The 25,735-nt window shown below is 44.1% G+C and overlaps 1 protein-coding gene across 2 annotated transcripts in view; it reads right to left on the bottom strand.

Moving 5' to 3' along the window:
* GATAD2A (GATA zinc finger domain containing 2A) overlaps positions 1-21,266 on the bottom strand; it is a 37,279-nt gene extending 16,013 nt beyond the window's left edge. The window contains exons 1-3 of one of the 2 annotated variants that reach the window (XM_009279756.2): positions 21,184-21,266; positions 18,321-18,395; positions 8,397-8,668 (exon numbers count right to left, since the gene is read on the bottom strand). In XM_009279756.2, the coding sequence (XP_009278031.1) occupies positions 8,397-8,659 (263 nt within the window). In that variant the 5' untranslated portion in view covers positions 8,660-8,668; positions 18,321-18,395; positions 21,184-21,266. Of the gene's footprint in view, positions 1-8,396; positions 8,669-18,320; positions 18,397-21,183 lie in introns of those variants that run through there. The other variant, XM_019472232.1, reaches the window with a different exon arrangement.
* Positions 21,267-25,735: the final 4,469 nt, after the last annotated feature.

Here is a 25,735-nt window from a genome sequence, read left to right as displayed (position 1 = left end):
ACGTCCCCCCGCCCGGTCCCGGCCGGTGCTGCCCGGCCTTCATTTTGTGAGGTGAGGTCAGGCTCAGGTGCCGGCAGAGAAAATGGAGCGGCCATGCCCGGGGGTCCCTGCCACCCGCCACGGGCACCCGTGCCAAGGGTCGCTTGGCGTTTTTCAAGGGGGGGAAAAAAAAAAGAAAAAAAAAAAAAGGAAGAAACAGCAAAAAAAGCAGCCCCAAGAGAGTCACCGGACCGCATCGTGGAGTCCTCCTAGTTTTATTTTCAGGCTGGGCGAGGAAGGCCAGGCTGAAAGACGACGCCTGCCGGCCCCCGGGCTTTCCCGGGATACCACAAGGAGGAAAATCTTCATCCTGAACTAGTTCAATGGCGACATGTGCTGATAACAGAATGACAAGACATCTGCAGCAAAGTGTGATCAACGGAAGTTTGCATTCATCAGCAATCTGAATACTCTATCTTTGAAAAAAAACACAACAAAATTTAGGGGGAGGGGGAGCACACCTCACAGCCCGCCGGCCAAGCCTGGGATTGCTCGGCCAGGGAGCCGGGCAGCACGGAAGGAGAGCGGCCGTTCACGCTCTCGATGCACAACCGAGCACCGGCAGCTGCTGCAAACGCTTCTCGTCAGCCCACAGACCACGTCCAGGGCACCAGGAGCCGGGATGGACGTCGGTCTGCCCGGCCAAGGTGAAGAGCAGCTGCTTGGCCAAGCCGTGATACTGCACGCACCTTCCCCCAAGGCCCTTCCCGAGACAGACCAACAGCACCTCTGCTAAGGAGCTACCGCAGCCTGGATCAGGGATCCCCTCTGCTGCGGGGTTACCCCCAGTTATCTCCTCGCACTTGGAAGAGAGCAACATCGAAGCAAAGTGTCTATGGAAGACACCACTGCTTTGCACAAAGAAAAAAAAAAGCTGCCTAAACCGTTTTGTAGGACCACGATATGAAATCTGGGACTAGGAAATAAAACCTCGCCCCTAACAGCCCTGCAGTAAACCCCATCCTTTACTCGGGGTGTGAAGCAGGAGGAGACGAGACCAGGACTGCCCGTCACTAGTCTGACGGTACTTCATCTAAGGGCTTCCCCAAACCCGTGTGCTTTCTCTCTTTTGCAAGATACATTATGATATTCCTGACAGCTACATTATAAGACGCTGATCTAATAAAAGCTGCATTAGAAACCACTGCATTCAGAGTTTTAAAATCGTGTATTTCCACAAAAGCATTAAATAGTCATATCTATTTAGGACCATCTACCTACACCAATTTTGAGTCTGTTGACATACAACCTCACAGAGGAAAACCCTTCTTGAAGCAGGGAAATACTGTGTATTTTTTTAAGGCAACACATATTGACCACAGCAACAAAGTCGACTCCTATTCAGTATTACAGGATTTATATCCTCAGCAGCGCAACCAACTGCACAGTGAATGAGGTGGCACAAGATTGAACTCCAGAAATGTAGACCAGAACTCTGCAAAACAACCTTCCTTCAAAAAGGAGTTTGCTTTACTCTTTTGTTAGCCTGTGTGTAAAGCAAAAAATTCAAACCAGATGTTTCAAAATAAGAAAGACAATGGAAATATCACCACTTTCAGAAAAATACTGCCACCAGCAGTTAATAATTTGGGATAACTGCCCTGATACTATGACCTCTATCCTCTGAAGCCATCAGGCATATCCTTTAGCTAAATAAAGACATAGTTCTATTATTCTCCCTTCAGCTTTCATAAGTGTTGCTGTCTCAATCATTTGGACTCTACACTAGAAGATGAAAGCAGGGTTGCTGCCCAGTTACATACATACATTTAAGCATTCACAGCAATAAAACACAATTTAACAGAGACCTTGCAGAAAGTTGCTGTAAGGAATCAGACGCAGACCTCCTCAGTCACTAAGTACCCTAAGAAACAGGCCACGCTTCCTCCAATATCCTCTTTTAAAACCTCAGAGCACAAGGACAGACACATCACGCTGTTCAAGAGTTTTCCTTAGTGTCTCGGAGCATCCTGTAGCAATTCAGAGAACAACAACTATTCCAGAAAAAACCCAAACCAAACAAAAAAGCCACTTTCCCATGGGGACACTGTGTATTTATTTGTTGATCTGAAGGAAAGAAGAGGGTCAGGTGGCCGAATCCAGCCTTGGAGGTCTGCTTCCACTTAGCTGGGCCAGAGGAAGATTAATTCAATTTTTGTCTTGAAGATGATACATCTGAGGTCTAAGGTATTTCGAGGTGGACTGAACTTTTCTAACAGATCCACCTTCCCGCAAGACAGAAGTTTCAATGAAGCATGACCAAGGAAGACAAAGTTCAAGTTTAACACTAGTAAGAGAAAAAGAGACACCCAGAAACTCCTGGCTCTGGTAGAGGGTTTAATTTCAGAGGACTTGTGCTGCAGCTTACAGAGAGCTTCACGACATTAACAGAAGAGCTCCCATATTGCAACAAGCAGTCTTTGCATTTGTTCATACTGATCCAGAAGCATTACACAAAAAAATAAGCTGCATTTTACAGACCCGATCTTATCCATGCTCTAAAACGCCCTTTCGATCACTCTTAAGAAAACAAACACCAAAACAAAACAACCACCAACCAAACAAAAGAAACAACAAGAAAGGGAAGAGACCATCCCCCCCCCACCCAAAAAAAAAAAACCAAACCATCAATGCAATGCTTACTTGGTTAAAATTACGGAACTACTGACCCGAAACATGAACTCCCCCACTGCAGAGCAAGAGCCCTACACAGCCCCATCCTGCAGTATCCCACCATATTCTGTCCATCTGCAGGTAACCGAAGGAAGCATCAGAACTGTTACTCAGACTACAGCTTGATCTGCATTAGCAAATATGCAACAGTTTTGCCTCAGTCCATTCAACAATGTCTTGTATACTCTCATCCAAAAATATTTGGCAAGGAAGAAAGACAAACAAGGCAAGAAAAAGCAATGCAGTGGGGATTTTTTTTTTTTTCCTGGAGTTGTTATATCTACATGAATCAAAGAAGTTGCAATTGATCTAGTGACTGTGGTGCAAAATTGAAGCAAAACAAACTTCATCCCTTCCTCTGAACATAAAGGAAGGAAGCTTTAATCAAACTACATCTGCATTTGAAATAAAACATTAAAATTCCCCAAGAAACTTTGGCATCAATTTTGTCACAATATCCTTTAGTACAACACACACCATGAGGTGTAGATACAACGTACATAAGCTGAAAAAGAGATCTGAAGTATGGGTCTGTGCCACTTTTCCAGGCTCACTAATGGGAAGAGAAGAGCCTATGTACTCCTTGCTGGCGCTGCCGTGACCGCTGTTCCCAGTAAATTCCAGTAAAGTGGAGTTTGGTCAGCCAACACAGGCTGCATCCTGATATGCTTAAGAATACGTTAGAATTTCAGAGTCAAATCCATTCATTTAGGAAGTTTTAAATGTGATTTGGCCAGATTAAAACAAAAACAACCCCAAAACAAACAAAAAAAACCCCCCAACACCAAACCAAACCAAAAAACCTCCAAACCAACCTAAAATCCTTCAAAGCACCAAGATTTAGCATCCAAACCCTAACACGAAAATTCAGAGCACAGCCATTAGGCCAACTTTCAAACAATTTCAAAAAAATTTCTATTAGATGTTATTTTTAATTATCCTGTGGAACAAAAGGAGAACATGATTATTCTGAGGTTCCAGAGCAGTGCAACATTTGTCAAGCACGCGAATCGTAACCAGCAAGACCTAAAATTGAAGGAACTAAAGGGTTCAGATAGATTATCTGCCTGAGAGCACTAACTACAGGGATGCCTACAAACTCTTCAGTCTCATCTTCCCTGGCAGTTTTCATTTAAGCAAACAAGCAGTGGCTTAAGTCAGGCCAGCTCACATGTAATTTCATGAAGCAAGAGCTTAAAGCTGTGGGTATATTTGATATTTGAGTGTACCACACATCAGGAGACAATATATGGGTGCAAGCAATTTTTGTGGAAAATAAACCAAACTTATCAAATGCAGACTTTTTTGGCTTACCCAGACTTGTATTTCAATTGGAAGGAAAATCCAGGCTCTGTAGCTTAATACGAGAAGACGACACAATACATACAGTGGTTTTGGAATGTGGGGTTGGTTGGTTTGTTGTTTTTTTTTTTTTTAAATAAGACCCCAACTGATACAAAATCTGTAGGAATAATTTCTGTTTATCAGCCAGCCTTAAACTGTTTTTGATCAACCCACAATTAATACAAGTAAGACAGTTAATATGCTAATTTACACCACTCTGGGCGAATAGAGAAGATAACAGGAAAAATAGCAAGATGTTCAACTACCTAAAAAGTTTTCCAGTTTGCTTTACAGAGGACATGTTCATCCCAAGACTGCTAACAAGACAAAGCAAGAACTGGGGATAGATAGCTAGATAGAAGCCAACTCTTACATTTGTGTTTTATTAACAGTATCACCCTCACCACTGCCATCACACTTGTGTGCTGTGACAAAACCATTTTTTCACTCTCCCTTTCCTTGTATGACTGAGAAGCCTTGGTTTTTAGAATTCTGAAGTGAAACATATTTTGAGGTAATCTATTTGGAGAGTTACTATAATTTTGAGGATTTAAGATAGCACAGTGCAACAACCAAGCACAACGCAGCCGCTCACAGGGTCAAGTAGTATCCTCGCCTGTAAACACCCCACACCTCTATTTATGAGCAAGGTTTTCCTACAGCTGGGATAACAGTATGCTGCTCCTGAAGGATCCTGATGCTTTTGCTCCAGAAGAGAGGACAATTTGTCCTCGTAGACCTGTCTGAGGACAGCAGCTCCCATCCAGATAGCCAGTTACACGACTGTGTCCAGAAAGATCACTCGTGGTCTCTGCCAAACCTTACTGTGAGTACACCAGAAGTGAGCTTAACCAGTACTGTGTATGCAACTAGTTCGTTTTGTATGGTTCAGGAAATAGTACTAGGAAAAAAAAAACCAGCTTGGAAAGCGGTCAGAACGTGTACTGTAGATGAAGGGAGCTGAATCTGGAGTATAATAAATGCAACGTGATGCAGCAGGCAGTACAATCCAAGAACAGCTCCAGGAGAAAGCCCCAGCCTCAGCTGGAAGCAACTGATGCTCAATGAAGGGCAAATGTGGTAGGAAACTCATGTATTTAAGGGGAAGGAAAGAACAGAGGAGAAATGAAGAACAGAGGAAAGGCAAAGCAGAGCTTGAAAGCACGGTAAGACATCAGGATTCAAACCAGGTTTGACAAATGTTCTTTCCCTCCAGCACCCATGTTGATGTAAATCAGTGTATTCACAAGCAAAGCTATTTACGTTGCACTATTTTACCCTCCCACTGCAAACGAGACATGCCTTATCAAGAGGGGAGGACTCTCCTTCCTCCCATTCCTTCTCTGCAGTAGGTCTAGGATAATTACACACCAGCTAGCTCCCAGTGCTGCAAAAATGCCAGGCAGAGGAGCAAGATTTTGGTTTGGCCTTGTGTGACCTCTCATCAAAGACTTCTACCACTACAGACTTTCTTCTGTTTCTTCTGGCATCAGAAAATGTGCTCAAACCAGATCCTATTTTTAAATTTAACTTCAAGGTTTAGGAAAAAAAAAAAAAATTAAAAGAAATTTATTTAAGTTTAATGCAGAGATATTGCCAGGTTTGTATGTCAAATCTTGAAAATCAACTGATTTCAGAAAGATAATCCATTCAATCAGCTTTACGTCAGCTAAACCATGATTATTGCTGGGCCACCTTTTCCAAGGAAAATATTATGTTTTCAGTTCTAAAAGCATTAAGGACGTTTAAAAGCCAAAACACCATACATCACTAAGCATGAATTTTAACCAAGAAGTTTGTAGCAGTTCAATCATTTTAAGCAACAGCTCTTTTTTCACCTCCTCAGAAAGTCGGCTCAACTGCTTTAAAGACACAGGTCTTATGAAAGCTGCGAGCTAAATTCCTCTGAAGATCAAAGGTCTGGAAAGGTAAGTCCCACACTTCAAAAAAAAAAAAAAATCCTTATGAAATTAAGATCCGCCTTTCCTACATATGCCAATTGTATTCTTATATATGCAAGGGATCAGACTCATCCAGAGACAAGCTTCCTCTATATCACAGGCATCTCCAGACTCAGATTGCATTCGCTTGGAGATATTTGCATCCTGAGGCCAGTCAGCTGCTCAGCACCACGTTTATGCTCCGGGAGCAGAGCCACGCACGGACCAAAGGCACCACCACGACGCAGGAGCAGAGCCCCAGAGCCTGGGAAGCTGCTGCCTTACTTCCAGAAGTTTGCAGAATCATTCAGGTTCATTTTTGCCATTTGAGATGACCCAGGGTTTAATTCCTCTCTATTAAGAATTTTATACAAATATGCATTATGAAAGGTGTTCCAACTTACAACAGTATCCAAAGAGCTTATCCAAAGCTTCATGAAATTCTTAATTATATTTATTAACTTCAGCGGACTTGGGATCAGACTGCCTCCTTACACAAGCATATTTTTTTGTATGGGGAAGCCTCTTCTCCCTCCTTGCAGAAACTGAATACAACAATATCCTGTTGCCACCTGAAATAAGAATGCTGTACGGAGAGAGGATGTTCTCTCATCTCATCTAAATAGGTGTTATTGTTCCAGATGCTCTCTGGGAAGTTAAGCGTACAGCCCCTTGTTCACCATCCTGTTTGTGCATCCTGCAACAGAGACCGACACCAACAGAGCAGAAACACTGGCACACATTTCAAAAATATTATAAATTCACAAAAAGCATATGCATGTGGGGGCAAGTACTGCAACAAAGGAGTTAGAATACCTGATTCTAATTTATTCAATTTTTGGTACGAGCAATCTTTTTGGATATTCTTCAAAAAGAGCGTGCATACCTGTGTTAATTAGTAGGTAGCAATTACGCCAAAAGACACCTTCAGAGATTTACTCCTAGTCAGCACAATACAACTGCTTGACATGGAAGTCATCCATTACCCCAATTAACCGCTTCTGTGCAAGACACATGCACCTCCTAAATAGCAAATTGAGCAACTTGTGTAATTGTCCCTTTGGCAGAAGTTTTATGGAGAAAGCTGAACACTATCACCTCCCCTCAATCACGCTGATGGAAGAGGTCTTGTTTTACACATACGGAAACAGTACTTGGATAAAGTAATCAGGCTCTTGCAGTCTAAGTTATTTCTCTTAGAAAAGCATCAAAAGTTGGGCAAAGTTTACAGATGAATTGCCATTAAACATCAAAGATACCTATTTTCTTAGTAGCACCCGTAAGCGCCCCTCCTCCCAATAATTCCTGGGCAGTTGATAAGGATCTCGTGTTTTCAGTTTCACACCTCAAGTCTGCACTGCTGTAATACCCGACATCCAAGCGAACACAGACTTATTACTCCGAGAACTGTTTAAGCCATTTTGCAGACAGGTCTCAGTTCTTACGTATTGCCGCTCCAACAGCGGCTGGTGTCAGAACCAGGAATAAACGAGGCTCCTAGACTTCCTGCTCAATATATTGGATCTTACTGCACTATAAAGAAAAAAGCAAGGCTCTGAAGGGCCATCATCAGGGCCACAGAATTTTTGACAGAGTTTTTATCCTGGTACAGCCAGAATCTGGGTTAGAAATATGGTGGAAGATTTGGAATCTGGCTTTAAAGTGATGCCCATAAATCTTTATGTCAGAAGCACCCAATTCATGTGCATATCTCATATACAAGTCAAAGGAAAAGCTTTACATTTTTGTAATAATAAAATTCTCCAAAGTGATAAGGAACTTTGAATTCATGCTTTCAGATGTCAAAATTCAGACATCTTAAGGAGGCTGGACTTTCAAAAAAGCATTAAGAACTTATCCTACAGAGAATTGCTGCAGACAGGCGCTGTCTTTTCACAATACTTCTAGTGTCAAAATCCACAAGTTACTTCAAAAAGAAAGTCAGACTTATCCATACATACTGCTCTGTCAGGAAGAATCAAGTTGCAATTAAAATTCCTCTGTTTAGACAATTATAATCTATTATTTTTCCTATATCACAGCTCAATTAAAAAAACCCAAACCACTCTTCCTCACATAAATCTCAAATCAGTAGCTCAAAGCGCATCCTCTTTATAACTTGTATGTTTTTTCTATTCAATACCATATTTTCTTTACTCAGCTGCTCATCACAGCTGCCACTGCTGTCAAAGCTTGTGGAAGAAAAATCAGTACGGAAGTTATACAGAAGTAGCTGTTGAATCTCATGTGAAGAGCCAGAGCTGCAACATACACGTAAAATTTTAATTCTCTCTACCTTTAAGATGCAGAGAACTTCTTCCTAGTGCCATCTGACCACATTTTACTGTGCCGCTACCCCAAACGTTACAGTGCAACTGCAGCACGTAGGTCGTAACTCACCTTTTTGAGGTACTCATGTCCACAGGCTCATCTCCCGTCTGAACCTCCACTTTGATGGTTGCTTTCACCTCTCCACTTTTTAATAATCCTTGCACTTTTCCAGCTCCAGGATCTGTTTTTATTTTCATGTCGCCTTCAGCATTTATATCTGCTCCTAATAGTCCTTTCTCCATTTTTATTTTTTTACTGTCCACATCGTTATGCGTTATCTCACGTTCTAACGCTCGTTTCTGACTTCGTGTCCTGCATGCTTCCTCTGTCATTGTGAGGCTCTGGGGGAGAGAGGAGACACAAACGAGTTAAGTACGCTGGAAAAAAGTAAGTTGGACAAAACACCTTAATTTCAAAACAGGGCAAAGTACAGCGGTTACTGCAAAAGAAGTTCAGAAAGAGCAATAAAAGTTTTGCCAGTATGCTCACTTCCCCTATCTTCAAAATACATCTCAGTCTGAAGCTATTTAAGCACCCAGCATCACTGTACTTACACTTTTTATGTTAAGCAAAAACAAACAAACAAAAAAAAAGGCAAAACAAGAACACACGCACAAACCCCACTAAGCATAAACTAGAATCACCAAGGAGAAAAAAAAACCCCTGCATTAGAGCACAGGAGAATATACAAACCCCCACGACGAAAAAAGTTTGGCTCTTTACCAAAAGGCAGGAAGAATGTATGTATTTGCCTCACATGCAAATAAATGCAATTACAAAATTCTAGATTAGGATCTTCCTGGGATTGCTGCCATGTCTTTCTGAGGACCTAAGCCTGATTGCAAGTTTCGGGAATCAGACACTATGGGGAAAAGGACCACCACACCCTGCGTGAAGAGAGGCTTCCATATTTCTTGACAGCCTGCCGCCAGGCGCTAAGGCACTGCCACCGTAATACTCAAGTTGAGACTTTCTCCCCTCCTGGTGAAGGAACCAGGCTTTTCCAGGCGGCAGAGGAAGCGCTGGGCTGGGGGGGAACCAGGCTTAACTCCTCGCCTGCCGGAGGCGCGGGAAGTTTTGCTCCTGGTGGGCTCTGACATCTCAGCCCGCACTTCGGTACCTGCGGACACCCATCCATCAGACGCGGAGCTGAGTCAGGCTTTGATCCCATGACATCACTGGGCTCCACATGACCCTTCCCAGGATGCAGCCTGCGAGACAAAGCACTTTCCAGAAACCAGTCTGAGCCGGCGGCAGGCAACCCGCAGCGGGGCTAACCCCGCCCCCGGCCGGCACCCTGGAGCATCCCTCCTCCTCCTCCTCAGGCATCCCTCTGGGTGCTTGGCAACACCAGGCACCAAGGGGGTGGCATGGGGTGGGGTGGGGGGAGAGGGAGAGAAATCCCCCCCCCCAATTTTTTAATTAATTAACCCATTTATTAATTTATTTATTTTAAGCATTCCTCCCATCCCAGATATTTTTTCTCCTCCTTTTGAAATGGATTTCAAGAGTAAGGCCAACACACAATAGTTGGACTATAGTCTTTGAAATGTTTTTAGCAGCGAGAGATTAACATAATTACGCAACATAATTAACCTCTGCTCACCCCCACCACCCCGTTATTCAACAATGTCACAGAAGCATGATGTGAAATTGCCATTTTGATAGTATAAGCCCCCTGCAAGTGACCACAAGTTTCTCTGCAACGTGTTGGATGAAATTTTTTTTTTTAACGGGGGGGGGGGAACATTAAAATCATAGTCAATACACAAAGTGCCTCCCCTCGGCTGATCTGCATTTATAGTGTGACCATGCTTGAACTTACAATAATGGAACAAAGGTGTGCTTTACAGAAAGGCTAAGTTAATTTCGGTATTTATGGAAGTGAGTAAACAGCACACAGCCCAGGCAGGCAGCCAGCGGCACGGAGATTTTCGGTGCAGCTCAGCGTACCCCAGCTGACAGGCAGCAGCCCTTTCCAAACCCCGCTCCGGCTCAGACAGCCCTCTGAAAGCACAGCTTTTAACTATAATAGTACCTCGGTTTAAGTATCTCTGCTGACAATACGGCAGCATGACAACTGCTTCTCCCCCTGAACGAGCGATCAGACAGCCTGGCCGTGAATCGCAAATCTTATTCCTATTAACTCAATGCAAACGCATCTGAACCCAGGGCTAAAACAAAGGACCGGCCAGCTATCACCCAGCTTACGTATACTGAGATGTGCTATTAATCACAGTGACTTTCCTGAAGCAAGACTGCTTAGTCAGTAGGAAACCTCCTTAAAAAAAAAAAAAAAAAAAAAAAAAGCCTGATCTGGGTTTATTTTCAGTGTCTTCATATTCTCCAACCTCGGACGGATGAGAAGCAGCAACTACCAGCAGCCTGTGCTGATCCGAAGAGCTACAGCAGCACTTCAGTCACTCAGGCTCCAAACTTTAAGAACGTTTACACGATGCTGTATTTCTACTCCTTCGTTTTTCCCAGTTTTGATTGGGATGGGGAAAGGCAGTATCCTGAGCTGTACCGGGATATTTCATAGCAGATCACACGCAGAGCTGCCAGGCAGAACTCTGCGTTCACGGCTGAATCTCGCTTACCTGCCTTAATGTCACAAGCAATGGAAACGATCTAAACCTCCTATCGGCACCAAGTTTTACTTAAAAAATTAATGCAGTCAAAATCCTAACGTAAAGATGGGTAATTCATACTGAATACTTCGCTAAGCACCTGTTTTCCAGCTAACCAAGACAGCTCATCTCAGAGTGATGGAGAGAGGCAGGCACGAAGCACTCTACTCGGAGCATTTCCAGGGGCAAACCCTTCGTACACAAACTCCCTACAAAGGTCAGACTGAACAGATTAACACCTTGATGAAAATGCACAATGTACCTTTCCAGCAAAACCCTCTCATATTACACATTCTCGAGGACATCATGTCTTGCACCCTGCAATTCCTTCACGAACTAGCAGCAGCCATTTCTCCTTGTAACCATCACCCCCCTGTCAGACACGGACAAACTTTACTTGGAAGCCACCTCGGCTTCCCTGTGCGTTCCCTACTCACACAGTCAAAAAGAAACACCTCCGTTTTCCTTCGAGGAATGGTGCTGATGCTACAACAACTTTTCTGCACATCAAAATTCAGTCCAAGCTTTTGTTAAAAATTCACAGCGTCTTGTCGCAACGACATAGGCTGGAAAGCAGCAACTGGGGACAGCAATTGCTAGAGAGAAGAAGAGTATCTGTAGCACAACCGAAGCAGCGTGTTGTGAAGATCTACGTTACTGGAAAGACCTTGGGATGAGATTGCACTAAGATTTTTTACAGCTAAATCTGAAGATTGAGAGTGCAGGCTCAAGGTTTATATACACTGTAATAGAGAGATCTGGTTGCACGGTTCCCCTACCACAATAGTGATTAAATCATATTTATTGTAGATAGGCCCTAAAACTAAGCTCCCTAAAATAATTTTAACCCTTTCAGGGAATAGTACCAGAAACAATTTACTAACATGGACACAGATGCAGAGAGACCTAAAGGAAAATTAATGTGGCACTGAGAGAAGGGGAGGAGAATAATGAGAAAGATTTCTTTAAAAAGGCTCTTCTGCCTTTCTTTTCAGGAAGAGAGATGAAAACTGGTAACGTCAGTGTCTTTTATGGGAATCACCTGGGTTACTGGGTCCCACCTCCTGCAAGTCAGAGGGCACTGAGAAGCAGGTGTACAGTCTAGGCGAGTCCCTGCCAGGATCTGTTTCATACGGCAGACTACAAAACACTTCCCAAAACAGCCTAAACTCAAGGTCCGTAGGAAAAGGTTAAAACCAGACGGGTGCCCTGGAAGAGAGGAAGAGCACACCCGCAGAGACTTGCGCCAGCAGGGACGGTGTCCTTGCTCATGGAGAGGACGCGAGCGGCTCCTTGCACGACAGGAGGAGGTAAGAGAAACCCAAACCCACCTGGGAAGAAAACTCTCTCCTGATAGCAAATCTGGCAATTTGCTTAATCCCCAGTCTGGGGATCCAGTCTGCAGGATTTATTGGGATCCCACCTCCACCAATGGATTCCACTAGATGAGAATAAATCAGCTAGATGTTTCAAAACATCCAGGCTGTTTCAAGGATAACATATAACTTCTGAAGCTATTCCCGAAATCCCCACTTCTGCTTCTCCGCCGTTAACAGCAAAAGGAACCGATCAACATGAACAGTAAACAGCTTCGGTTCAACTTGGCTATACCTTTTATTTGAAAGAAGGAAGAGAAAGTGAGGATTACACAGTAAATTTTAAGTTTTATGGAAGGTTCTGCTTTTTATTACAAGGAATGGCATAGCTCAGGGCCGAGCACCCAGGACCTAAGCAGCAAATATTCAGTTGTAAGTGCTATCGCTGTAACAGATTAACTACTACGATCAATTCAAAAGGCAGTTTAGTATACCATATAAAACACAGTAAACTCCTCGGACTGCAGGCCATTACATTGGTCACCCTGAAGCCTTGTCAAAAATTCCCCCATGCAGCTCCACTGCCCTCTGAGCACACTGACAACAGGAAAAACCCCAAACCTCCCGAGTTCACAACATATTTATGCTAGCCTGGTAAACATCGTGTACGCTTGTGATGCCATCTGCATGCTTTCCATTGGAAAAAGGGTCAGAAGAGCTCTCTTGCCATCTTCCAAACCCTTCCTCCCTCTGAAGAGCAGAGCAGCAAGACCAAGACGACAAACCTGGTTTAACTCAGCCAGTGTCTTTTCCAGCAGGGACGTGTAGGACACCGTGATATACAGCCCATCCCCTCGCAAAGGGCTGGGGATGCTACAGCAATCACCTGCTTGCTTGCTTTTGCCACTGCAGGGAAAAGTTACAGAAGAAGAAAAAACTCTTAGAAAAAACTCAAGTTTAAGACTTGGGAAATGAATTACTTTGTGCTCATTTTTTCAGATGTGCAGTCCAGCCCGGAATAAACCCGAGCAGCTGCAGAAGCCATGCCCCGGCTCACCCGGCTGCTGCCTGACCAGGGCATGAACAGGCAACCAGGGCGGCAGCTGAAACAGGTTCAATGCACAAGCACACCGAGAACACCGACACGGTACATGAAGACAAAACCACAATTCAAAAAAAGAAAAAAAAGAAAAAAAAAAGCAGCACACTTTGCTTGCTGTTTGTAATGTACACTTCCACTTTTCCCCCATCACATTCAGAGTTATCTGTATCGCCTTCTCTCCCGTTCATGATTTATAACTTCCTCATACAAGCTCCAAGTAATTCCTTCACAGAGAATTAGTTCTGCTTACTTTTCATTGTTTAGCACAACTTGGTAGTTTGAAGTTAAAAGGACTGAAGTTAAAATTACATCCCGATGCTTTGCTAGAGTCATCAGCAGTGCTGGCGAGCACCGGCAGCAGATAGGGGTTCAAGCACAGACCATCTGCAGACGGGCTCGAATCCCACTGCAGACGCACACTAACCCATCCAGCTATGCGATACCCGCTCTTTTTGGTAGCCAAACCCAAAGATCAACAACGCTCTTCCCCCTGGAAACTTTTACGGGGGAGACAAGGTTACAGAGGAGGAAACAGGGAGGTTAAGACACATTCAATGCCCCTCACTGAAAAGGTACTTGATCAAAAACTTACTGACTCTGAACAGTCACTGGCACCCAGCACAGACCCGATGTGCACAGCAGACAGGCCTCCTGCAAGTGCAGCCCATGCAGTCGCCTTGGATCATCCACACGCACCCTCCCCACGATGCCTAGAAATCAATTTCTCCCAGCGGGATGTAAGAAGTTTCAACGAGAAGTCACTGTTTCAACTGAGCTTATTTTCTTGTTATGCTATAAGTGGGTTTTTCTCCTACACAGTCATTGATCACGAAGCCAGAATTGAGATGTCCTGGAAAAAGTCATTACAATTTACATATATATGTGTGTGTGTGTGTGTGTCTGTGCACTACTGTGTGCATGCGTATAAATGTGCACACACAGAGAAGTTCATGACCTTATCACGTAGATATTTAGAAAGATAAACTTTAGAAAGCCAAAGTAAGAACTAGATTTTATTTTTTTTAAAGACTAAATTAATGCAACAGCAGGAGGACAAGAACACTGGTTATTTTGCAGGGGGGGGGGGAATCATTCTGCACCTGAATTCAACTGGGCAACCAAAAATTCATTCTTTCCCCGATGAAGGCAACAAAAAGTGCGAGAGCAGCCAGAGGTGGGTTGATCATTTTGCTATCTCAGCCATTATTTCCATACCATGAGACCTGAAAAGAAGAAGAACTGCAAGTGCTGAAGCCCCCCTTCAGCAGAAGGGACGAGAGGAGGGTACCTGCTCTGCAGCCCACTCGCTGCTCCCAGCGGGGAGAGGCTCCCAGCCCCTGGCTGGCTGAGCACTGCAGCCCACCAAGGGTTAAGCCCTGCCATTTTGGTGCCATTCACTGATATGTCCATTAAGGGTGTTACATAACAAAATGGCAGCCCTTAACCCTTCCCTCGCCGGGCTCCCACGCTGCTCAGCTGCATGTGCTCACGCCATCCGGCCACCGCAGCACCTCCCGGCTGCGCAGTCCTGCCTCCCTTTTCTACTATTATTATTATTTCCCCCTTCTTTAAGCATTCAGGGAAAAATAAATGAGCTTGCTTAGGACTGTTAAGTACTTGCAATTAAAAGGAGACGGAGCCCACAGAAGTTTCCTCTGTGCCACGGGTGTCAGGCATCTGGAGGCAGCAGAGGAAAGTTCTCTGCTGGCCAGGGGACAGCAGCGGAGCGGTCCACCAGCAGGAAAGCATCATTTCAGGGATACCAGCCCAATGAATCACTGAAGGGAAACAGCCAAGATGTGGGGTACCAGAATCCTACGCTGTCCTGAAAACAGCCACGACATCCCCACAGCTGCTCCCGGTGCCCGGCTTCAGAGAGCGAGCACCTGCAGCAGCTCCTTCTGCACCTCGAGCCTCGCAGAAGCCGCTTTTATTTCCATCCAAGTGACCAGGCACTAAGACACACGCCGTGCCCACGTTGCAACTGCTCACAGTCATTATAGTGCAGTAGGAAGCAATTCAGCCTGGGTTTGACTAAATATTTACTAAAATGAACAGACAAACATTTGTAGAAAGGCACTGAAGTCGAGCTCTGAGCACCACAAACATGAAGTTCTGCATTTGGCCAGAAATGGGACTTCAGTAGCTGAAGTCCCACTGCACTAGGAGTCACCCTTCTGCCTTCTGTTCTATTTGTGTCAACGCACCTTAAAAAAAAATATAAATCACTATTATGGCCGAGTTTGGCTCCATTTATTAACGAAGTCTGGAGTCTAACCACTATCTAAGTGCTCTGTATAACAAAGAAGCATTCACGATTCTTAACAGAAAGCTCAATGTGCCACATAGATTACATTAAACGTGTAGCTGTGTAAATAGAAAATAGCTGTTGCCTGTAGAAATCAATCTGGTAATCTGCTAAAATTTTGTAAGAACTTCAGAGAAGTGTTTGCTGTCAAGGTGATCTTAGAAAAAATAATTACAATAAAGCCATTTTAAAAAATGCATAAAAACAACAGGTTTTTCTCCTAAATACCTTTTACTAGTGTTGCTATTCTTTACTCAGAATATTCAGCCTAAAAAAAAAAAACCAAACCCCTCACTTCTCAGTCCTGCCACAATGACACAGATTCCCTGGTTCGCTCTGCAGAGCGGTGCCAGTTTTTCGCATGCTCTGTGATCGTGATTCATAGCTGTAGTTTTCAGGAATGAACTCCACGGTTCAGTATGGAGTTGGTTCATTGTCACCCCTGAGCTTGCCGGGGAATTCAACCACCCTCACATGAGGCAGCCAAAGAATGACAACATCAAAGTCGTTTTGTTAAAAGACACCAGCTATTACCAGAAGTGCACAGTCTGACTCCACCTCGGTGAGAAAGACTCTGCCTTTCTTCAAGGTATGGATTCTCTAGGCACATCGATCCTCAGGGATATTAACTAATCATTAAAAACTGTTTATCCAGTGTTTATTTTGACCCAAAAAGAAAACCTTCCACTTACAGGACTACAACTTGATTTAAACTTTTATTTGATGGGAACAGATTTAAATATTAAGTAACGGCACTGTAGATTGCAATCAGATCCTCTCCCCTTCTTCCACTCCCCTCCCCATTTAATGTATGCTTCTTATTAGAGGAGGGATCTAGGTTGCTTCATTTATTTTAATGCAAGAGCAGCAAAATTATCATCTTTAAATACTCAGTCACAACAACAATCAGCTTTTCCAGCACCACACGCTGTGCATATTATAACACAGCCAATTCCTTGGGTTTTCTGCATTTTAAAAACTTAAGAGAAGGGAGGCTCTCTGTGCACACAGACCATCCAAACTGGCTTCAGCATCACTCCTCTCCAAGAAGTGCCGCACTGTGGATTCACGTTCAACCCAATATGAATTATTTAACACAGCCTCAGTACGATTCATAGAGGGAACTGGTGTAAGTGGATACAAAGGACAAGGCACCAAAAGAAAGATCTAAACAACTAAGGAATTTTCTTACTTACCAATCAATATTCCAATTCTTCTAAAGAGAACTTTAAAATTATATTAATTTTCAGGTCCACTGCTTTGGGTTTAAAGAGGTCTTTTTAGAGGGTACTACTTACAGCCACTACACGAGGGATTTGTTTGACCTGAATTCTCCCCCAAGTTTTATGGATCTATTTTTGTCTAGAAACTACTGGGCAGGAAGTCTGCTAATGACTGTGTCTGGGCTTTGTATTACCAAAAAAATCACAGAGATTCCTCCGTGCAGGAGAGCCGTTAAATACCAGTTTCGATTATGGTTCAAAATGCAGTATTTGGATAACAAGCTGAATTGGCAAAATAAGATAGTATTTATGCACACTGCTCTACAACGGCACAGAGCTATGTTTTTCAGGTGTTTTATGGTGATAACTCACTGAACAGGAGAGCAGATTAAGAAATTTCCATGACTACGGTCAAGACGTGCAAGTGTGATACTCTCTGCTACTCTCACTGTTACTCCTACTCCTTCACCTCTGACTGATGTCATTAAGAAAGGTGTTTTTATGATTTCACTTAGCCTTTTGGTGTCATTAAAGATGGCACTACTTTGAAATATTTGGGAACTTATGTAATAAATAGCCAAAAAAATCAGTGGTGCTCATGGCTTGTACAACATTAGTTCTGAAGCTGACTCTGGTAAAACACAGTAAACGAAATGAGTAAATCTGTGAGCAGAGACATCAACATCTACACCAGGAAAAACGAGACTGCAAGAAAAGTGAAGACCAGAAATGCTTAACACTCATCACCGGAGCCCTGGCAATACATGTTTTGGAGGGGGAAAAAAAAAAACCCAAACATTGGATACATCCTTAAATTGCTATTTATAAAATGCTTCGTTTGACAATACAGTGGGGCAGGTGAGCACCACCACACACAGGACAGCTGATCAAGAGAGCTTTACTTTAGCTACGCCCCTAGAGCATTGCCAGAGCTACAAGATATCTGCAGAAACTTAATTTCCATTCAGAATTTTTCTTCTGGGGGTTGCACAAATTATCAAAATATACAGAAAGTCTCAAGGGAGGAATTCCTGTGTGCTTGCTTTTGCTTCTCCTCTTGTTCAAGACCGACAATATTGTGCAGCTGTTGTGAATGCCCAGTGAAAAGGAAGTGAAACTTCTTTGTCCCTTAGTAAACTAGGGAGATTTACCTACTTTGGAGCATGGATTAAGTGCTAAGTGAAAGGCCACTTTTCGTTAAGGCACAGGAACCGAATTCTGATCCGAGTTTAATCTTGGAGCTCCGCTACAGCTCTTCTTTGTCCTTCTGGACAAGGCAGGAGCTGAGGTGCAAAAGACCAGAAGACAATTCCACCCTCCCAGCCCACCTCCCTATTTTCAGTACTGAATGGGGGCAGAGGGGGCGCTTGTGCAATATTAGAGACTCATCCTCCATCTTATTCACAACTCCTACCTGTCAGTGAAGTTCATGGGTTCCAGGTGGGATTGTGACCGGGCCGAGTGGCTGAAAGTGACTGCAGCGAGGATCCTGAGGGAGGAGACAAGCCGGTTAGTATACCTGGTGACATGCCCACCACCTTCACCCAAAACATGCTCGCTGATGAGACAGTCGTCTTTAAACATTGGCACCCGTGTGAAAGATGAGAAGACTGCATCCCATTATTTTAAGAAAAGGAACTGCAAGTCAGGCTTGTGTTCGAATGCTTTCGGATTAAAAACAAAAGCACACGCAAAAATATTTTAAAGTTACTGCTTTTCTTACTCCTTATTTCTTTAGTCGTTGCTTCTTACGTTAACACTCTAGGAGGAAACCAACTGCTTCTTGATATCTCTGGTTTGACCCAAACAACTGCTGGAACCAGCATTCCCATTTCTGACTGTTTCCCTCGAGAAAGAAGAGACCTACAAGATCTGCATTTGTCCTAACGGCCGGTACCACAGGAGCTTGCTCCGGGCAAGTCTTAAAGCAGTCGCTGTGCCACCTCCCCATTTTACTTCTTGGCCAAAAGCAGTACGGGTCCATGTGCACGTGCAGGAGAACACCACTTGAAGACACATCTTCAGAAAGAAACTCGTTGCTTTTAATTTGTCCAACAAACCAGCAGGCCCCTGGACGAGCATTTTAACAGCTAGTAAGATGCGGCCAACAAGGTAATATTTGTCCAGTGTTACCTACATGAAGGTAATATTACTTAATATTTAAGTGGCAGGAACACTGAGAGATGCAAACGAAGGCAGTCGTCTTTGGATGTGACACCATAGTCACACACATGTTCACGCAGGGGCTCAGCTCAGCAATTTAGTGACAATTTGGTATTTTCACTTAAAGGACATCAGAGCAAGTTTTAATGCCAAGCTGGATGCACTGGCTAAATACAGTTGGAGGTTTTGGTGGGGTACCACCACTGGCCACACCCCATAACACGGATGAAGTCAGTTGTCCCTCTGTTCCTGGTCATACCTGGGACCACATCACCGTTCCCTGCAGAAGCTTCCATGAAGTTGCATGTAAAGCAGAGAAAGGAGGGGGAAACAACTTCTTAGAGAAGTTTTTGTCCTGTAGGATAGCATGTAAAAATAATTCTAAAAGAACATGCTCATGTGTTTATCTGCTTCTTACTCCAGAAAAAGTTCTGCTGGCCCACACTCACTTATGCTTTACAAAAATCCTTTTATGAGCCTGTACATACAGCGTATGACATCCAAACCTCCCCTTTCCCTCTCTATAAAAACACTGAGGGAAGAAACCCACAGCCAGCGTACACTGGTCAGTTAGAAAAACCAACTAGTTTTGCCGTACTACTGGATCGGCAGTTACCTGCCCCCCCAGCACAAGCCGGGGCAAACTTAGAGAAGTTTTTGTCCTGTAGGATAGCATGTAAAAATAATTCTAAAAGAACATGCTCATGTGTTTATCTGCTTCTTACTCCAGAAAAAGTTCTGCTGGCCCACACTCACTTATGCTTTACAAAAATCCTTTTATGAGCCTGTACATACAGCGTATGACATCCAAACCTCCCCTTTCCCTCTCTATAAAAACACTGAGGGAAGAAACCCACAGCCAGCGTACACTGGTCAGTTAGAAAAACCAACTAGTTTTGCCGTACTACTGGATCGGCAGTTACCTGCGCCAGCAGCACAAGCCGAGTCAAACGCCCCTTATCACAGCCTGCTTTTACCCAGCACAAAGTGAATAATCAGTCAGCCACAATTTCAGCAGCGGGTCTTGCACAGGGCTGAGCATGCTGACACACCGCCGGTGTCAGCTCTCGGGGCAGACGGCAGCAGTGCTGGGCTGTAGGTGGAGCAAAGTAATTGATGCACACTGGCTGCCAAGATGACTCCTTGGAAGCTCGGCCTCTTATTTCTGCTAAGCCACCAAGAACTGAGTCATTTCCCTCCTCAAAGTTGCAGAGCTATTTTCTTTTGTCCAGGAGGCAAGACAACAGCTCACTGACTTCTAGTTCTCCTCTCTGGATAGGGGAAAAGGGCTGTAAAGGGTCACCCCTCTGACACCCACCTGAGGATCAAACTGTCCCCCCCCGACCGAACTCCAGCAAGCTCAGAGGTCATCTTGTCCCAAAAGCTGGGAGATTGTGCCCAGTACATCTTCTCTTGTTTTACTATTTTAAGCACCCCAAAAGGTTCCAATAGGTTAAACAAATTGCTACAAAAGTGCAGATATAGAAACTTAATGAATGGATATGCAACTGTATTCTGGTCCCCGATTAGCTATCTAGAGGGCAGGTCTTGCTAATTATAGCTCATCCTATTAGTCCAATGCTTTTCTAATTAGAAGCCCATTGAAAACCATTGCAATAGCTACTTCAGGGCCTTCAACAGTGCTATAAAACCCGACCGATGCGGCAGTACTTCCATGCTGCTCCTCGTGCATCTGGCCTGGACACGAACAAACACTCCTTCATCACCGAAGACGACAAAAAGCAATACACAAACACACACCGCGTACCGGCTCGTGACAAGCGCTACAGCACAGCCGTGGTAATTGATAGTTATGACACTATTGCAGCGAGCAGGAAGCCACAAGTTGTAACACTGCTGGGAGGGGAAAATAAAATAAAATAAAGGAATTATTCTGCTTGGTAGAGATAATTGCTCAACGAGACTGGTAAAGGTTGCAGTGGGAGGGGAGGATCCTCCAGGCATCGGCTCTGCACCGGCTCCGTCCGAAGCCGGCTCAGCTCTGCCGGGAGGACGGCACACAAGGCACCTCCAGCACAGAGGGAGTCTGCGTTTTGCAAAAAGTTTTCCCCGACAAAGAGGAATACGGCTACGCGAATGAGTTCGGCAGCAACCTTGCGTCAGAGTGCTCCCCGTGTTTTTGAGTTCAGCAGAGATCGTTCCTTCCGACGTGCTCTGGACGTGGGAAGCCTAAGCTACCGAATCGTATTTCTGAGGCTCTGGCCAGCCTCCATTTTTAATGAACTGTAGCATTAAACTCCCATAGTGCTCGTGTCATGGGACTAAAATAGTTTTCATCTTGCGAGGACACCAGAAGAGCAGTTTAACCGCTTCAGTGCCGCAGGACGCTGGTGGCACGGGACCAGGGCCACCTCTCGAGCTGACCCACATTCGACGTGTGGAAGTTTCCACTGAAACCCAACAGACCGCTGGCAACGAGCTGCCCGGGGAGGCAGCAGGCACCACGGCCCCCGATCCCGCTCTGGCTCCCACGCTCTGTCCCTCCGCAGCCAGCTCCATCCGTGGCTTAACCTTCTCCTGCATCTCCAAGATGGGAAGTTCACTTTTGCAGTGCACACCGCTAAGGAAAAAAAGGTTAACATGCCTGTAAAAATGTTTTGAAGGATTCACTTTTAAAGCATCTGTTCAGGGAACCTCGTAGGAAGCAGGCAATTAAACAGTTAATACTCAGAAGCGAAACTCTGTCCAAGCAGCAGATCTAAATTTTGACAGCATTTCCATCAGAAAAAGTCACTGCAGAAGAAGAGGAGTGCACGGCTGGACACCCAAGCCACAGGTATGGTGTGCTTTGGTGCAAGGCTGCTGTCGTCCAAGGGCACCGGGCTCTGCCAGCACCTGGGGACACCACGCACCACCTGTCTCGTAGGTCCTGCATCGGCTCCTTCACCGTTCAAGAAAACCAAGTCTTTAGTATCCTATCACTCTGCAGTTCTTTCAAAGGTTTGATGTTTCATTTAGAAAGAATTGTGGCTCTCATTCCAATATAGCAACTTTTTAAAACTGTAATAAGTGAAATGTTCAAGAAATTAAATGGGCGCTGGACTGAACAGTACCTCTTGCTAACTCGTCCTTTGTCCCTCATGAAGTTTTTTTTCCTCTATGAAATGATCATGGAAGTTGTAGATCAGAATACTAGGGACTGCATTTTTAGCAACATGACAGAATCCCATCAACACCATCTAGAAAAATTATGATCCAGTAAAATTCAAGAGAGATTTAGCCTGCAGAACAGGGTTTCAAAAACATTGCATTTTCAGAATAAGACAGGCTACAGATTCACTAAGAAGATTAAGGCATGGAAACTATGACACAGGTACCACAGTTTAGCATTAGTGCTGTACATACCTCCTCAAACAACTGAGATAAGAAAACTTCTGTACTGTTTGGAAGGCTGAGTGAACTGGTCAGCAGAAAAAAGGAATCACATTTCAATTTAAATATTGACAGACAAGGGGCTAGCTTTTGTCTCATGTGTTCAGGCTTTACTTCCATAAACATTTTTGAATACAAGAGTAAAGTCTTCGAAGACTTTATTGGTCTAGAAGGAGAACTCAAACTATCAAATCAGGTTTTTTAAGCACTGAAATATCAGTTGAAAGCATTTTTATATGCTCCAAAAACACAGATTCCTCCCTGCACACATCTCAACAGAATTCTAGGAAGAGCCATCGGATAGAATTAATAGTCATGGTGCACATTTCAATACAGTGTAAGCAACCATCATGGAGTGGAAAAGCACTTCTCTGGCTTTTTATAAATGTGCCGATCCATCCTGTACCTGGCATACGTTGGTATTTCTCCAACTATTCAAGCATTGCTTTTTAACTACTGTGTGCTTTCACGCTTTCAGGTGAAAGCTCCTCAACACCCTGCATACCCACTCTTCGGTTTTAGCCTCTCTACAGTGAAGTGCCACCTTGTAGGAAGGAAAAAAAGCTCCTTTCAGATGCTCATTAATACCACCGCTACCCGTTTATTGTGTACAAGTCAGATTGCAAATAAAACCTGTTACAAATTAAGAGTCTCTCCCACTCACTCCTGAATTCCTGCGCCAGAGATAAAACATACGACTCCCCTCCCGGGCCATCAATAGCATTTCTAATTACACCCTTCAGATCAATGCCTGCGTTCGCAGGGCAGGGAAACCAGGGGCTGCAGTAACCCTTTAGTTAAGCCGGTCCATAGCCAGGGATCACACGCTGCGCCAGCCGGCGAGGGCGTCGTTTGAGACAGCAGCAGAAAGTCAGATATAGAAAAACTACTTCCTGGCAACAGCTGCTCTTTAAGCATGTTGCCCCAGCACATCCTTCTTTTGGAGAATGCTTATTTTCCAGCATTTATTCTCTACTGGATACCAAGTGGATACCAAGGGCTGCCAAATCATATGGAAGTGCATGCAGGCCTTCAAGGAGAAACCCTGCCTTTACTTCTGGATCTGGGAGAGTATGATCTACTAACTACGCTAGCTGCACTGCACTCCATACAGATCGTGACACTAATTTAGCAGAACTAGAGTTCAGCTTTACTCTGCCCTCTCAAATCCTGCCACTCACATACACCAGCGTGCAGGAAAACAGGAAATCTTGGAGTAAACTTTCTCCAGAAAATCCAGGCTGAACCTTTTGAAAAACACTGGTACAATCTAATCTCTTGCAATCAAAACCTACTGTTTTGAGACCAAAGTGCAAGTGCATTTTGACTTCTCTCGTTCCTTAGTCTGGAATATCTCAGTGGTAATTACATTACCAAGCTCCTTCCTCCCTCCCCAAACAAGCCCTGCGATCTACCCGTGCTTTTACTGAGATTAGCCAGAATTCAGTCAAGTGTGGATACCTGGAAGATGCAAAGATAAAGAGGTTCCAATAATGCAGTTTGGGGGGCGGGGGGGGGGATCAACACTCACTAACTGCAATTTTTTCTTCTTCCAGGAAGCCCTGCTATTCAAGACCTTGCAAATCTGGCTTTCTGTAACCAGAGCCTGGAGTACCCAATTACTGCTGTCCTGGTCAGCAGTTCACAACGCTGAAGCGCCCACAGCGAATGCAACAGAGTTTACAGATGCTACGTGGAAAACGCAACACTGGCTAGCCCTGCACGGAGTCCCAAGTCAGCACAAAATGGAGTGCATTTCTCTGCAGGTTGATTCAGAAGATCAGGCAGGCTCAAAATACCCAGATCACGATTTGGTTGGCTACTCATGAATAGAAACACCCATGATTGTCTAGGGTTGCACCACTACGGGCTCTAGCAGACACAAGCATGCAGCTTGCTTTTCACTCATAATACAATTTATGTCTTCAAATGGGGGTGGAGGGGGGGCAGGTTCCCCAGCAAATCTCTGAAAAACCAGTTATTCCTCAAAAAGTCCACAGGAAACCGCTCCAAGACACTTCAGTTTCATAAAAGTAAGAGCAATATGCTATAAAGTGAGCTACAAAAGCTGATTATTTCTAGATAAAGTTAACCTTAGAGCAACCCTTTGGGTAGACCAGTTTTGTTTTGCTTTGGTTTCGAGAGCTGTATTCCCTTGTACAGAAGCATCTAAGCAATGTCATGTTCTCACTCAAAGAAACAAAGAGCTATGATAAGGAATTAGGCACGTCCATGAGCAAAACAGAAAGAAAATATTATTTTTGTCAGTAATTTTACAATTAATAGTTTAATCTGTGAAACGGGAGTTAAGTCAGAGAAAGGATGAAACCACTGATTAAGAGGTTGCATCGGAGCCAGGTCCAAACAGTTTTATACATCTGTTTCACATCTACCCAAGTTAATCTTTGTAATTACTGTATGGGTAGACCTGACTCATTAAATCAAAATCTTTGCAAGAGGCTGACTTGCAGGAACAACAAAAAACACCCTGCATGTCAGAGGCAGCAGCCAAGCAGCAGACATGAACAAAGCCGTGCCCGTTTCAAGAAGAGGAACTACAATATCTACTGTTAAGCAAAAGGAGAGAACACCAAGAAGAGCTAAAAATAGATTAAAGGGGTTTGGTTTGGGGGTTCTTTCTTTTATACATAGCACAGTTTGAACTATTTTTCAGTTACTCCGTATTTATGGCCAATTATGTTGATCCTCACCCAGGGCCAAGATCTACTGGATTCACGGGGTGAGCACAAAGGGCTCCCATCGCCGAAATATTCGTCATCCAGATCAATCCAGATCAACAGCGCTGGCTCTGCGACTGACACTGCAGGACAGACACGCTCCTCGTTTCCTCCAAGATGACGGAGCCTGTCCAGCAATCCTCCATCCACACTGAGTAGTTGCAATGAACTGGTTTTAATCACAGTGCAATCTAATCGCCTGACGGTGCCGGTCTCTGTGGATTGTTGTATAAACATGTTTTTCAAGAACTGGAATTACTATCTTCTGTTTTCAGATGCAGAATGTATTTTTGACAGAGGAAGGGGGTGTCTCTTTTCTATGCAAAGAGGCAGCGTTATGAAATGCATTTGCAGAACTGTTTGGCAGAATATTAAACAGGGGAAGAGGGATGTGTACATGAACTTATCACCTCCTTCACTGAGTGCCCAACAACCCCAAGGAAGAAGACTGGAAAGCTCTGGATCTCTCATTAGGAGAGACGGAGACTAAAACGAGTGGCAATGTTCACTTTAAAAAAAAAAAAAAAAAAAAAGC

This window comes from Aptenodytes forsteri, unplaced genomic scaffold (assembly GCF_000699145.1).
Source record: "Aptenodytes forsteri isolate BGI_AS27 unplaced genomic scaffold, ASM69914v1 Scaffold147, whole genome shotgun sequence".
NCBI lineage: Eukaryota > Metazoa > Chordata > Aves > Sphenisciformes > Spheniscidae > Aptenodytes > Aptenodytes forsteri.
The sequence above is the reverse complement of the archived record's forward strand: the minus strand, read 5'-3'. Positions and strand labels throughout refer to the sequence as shown.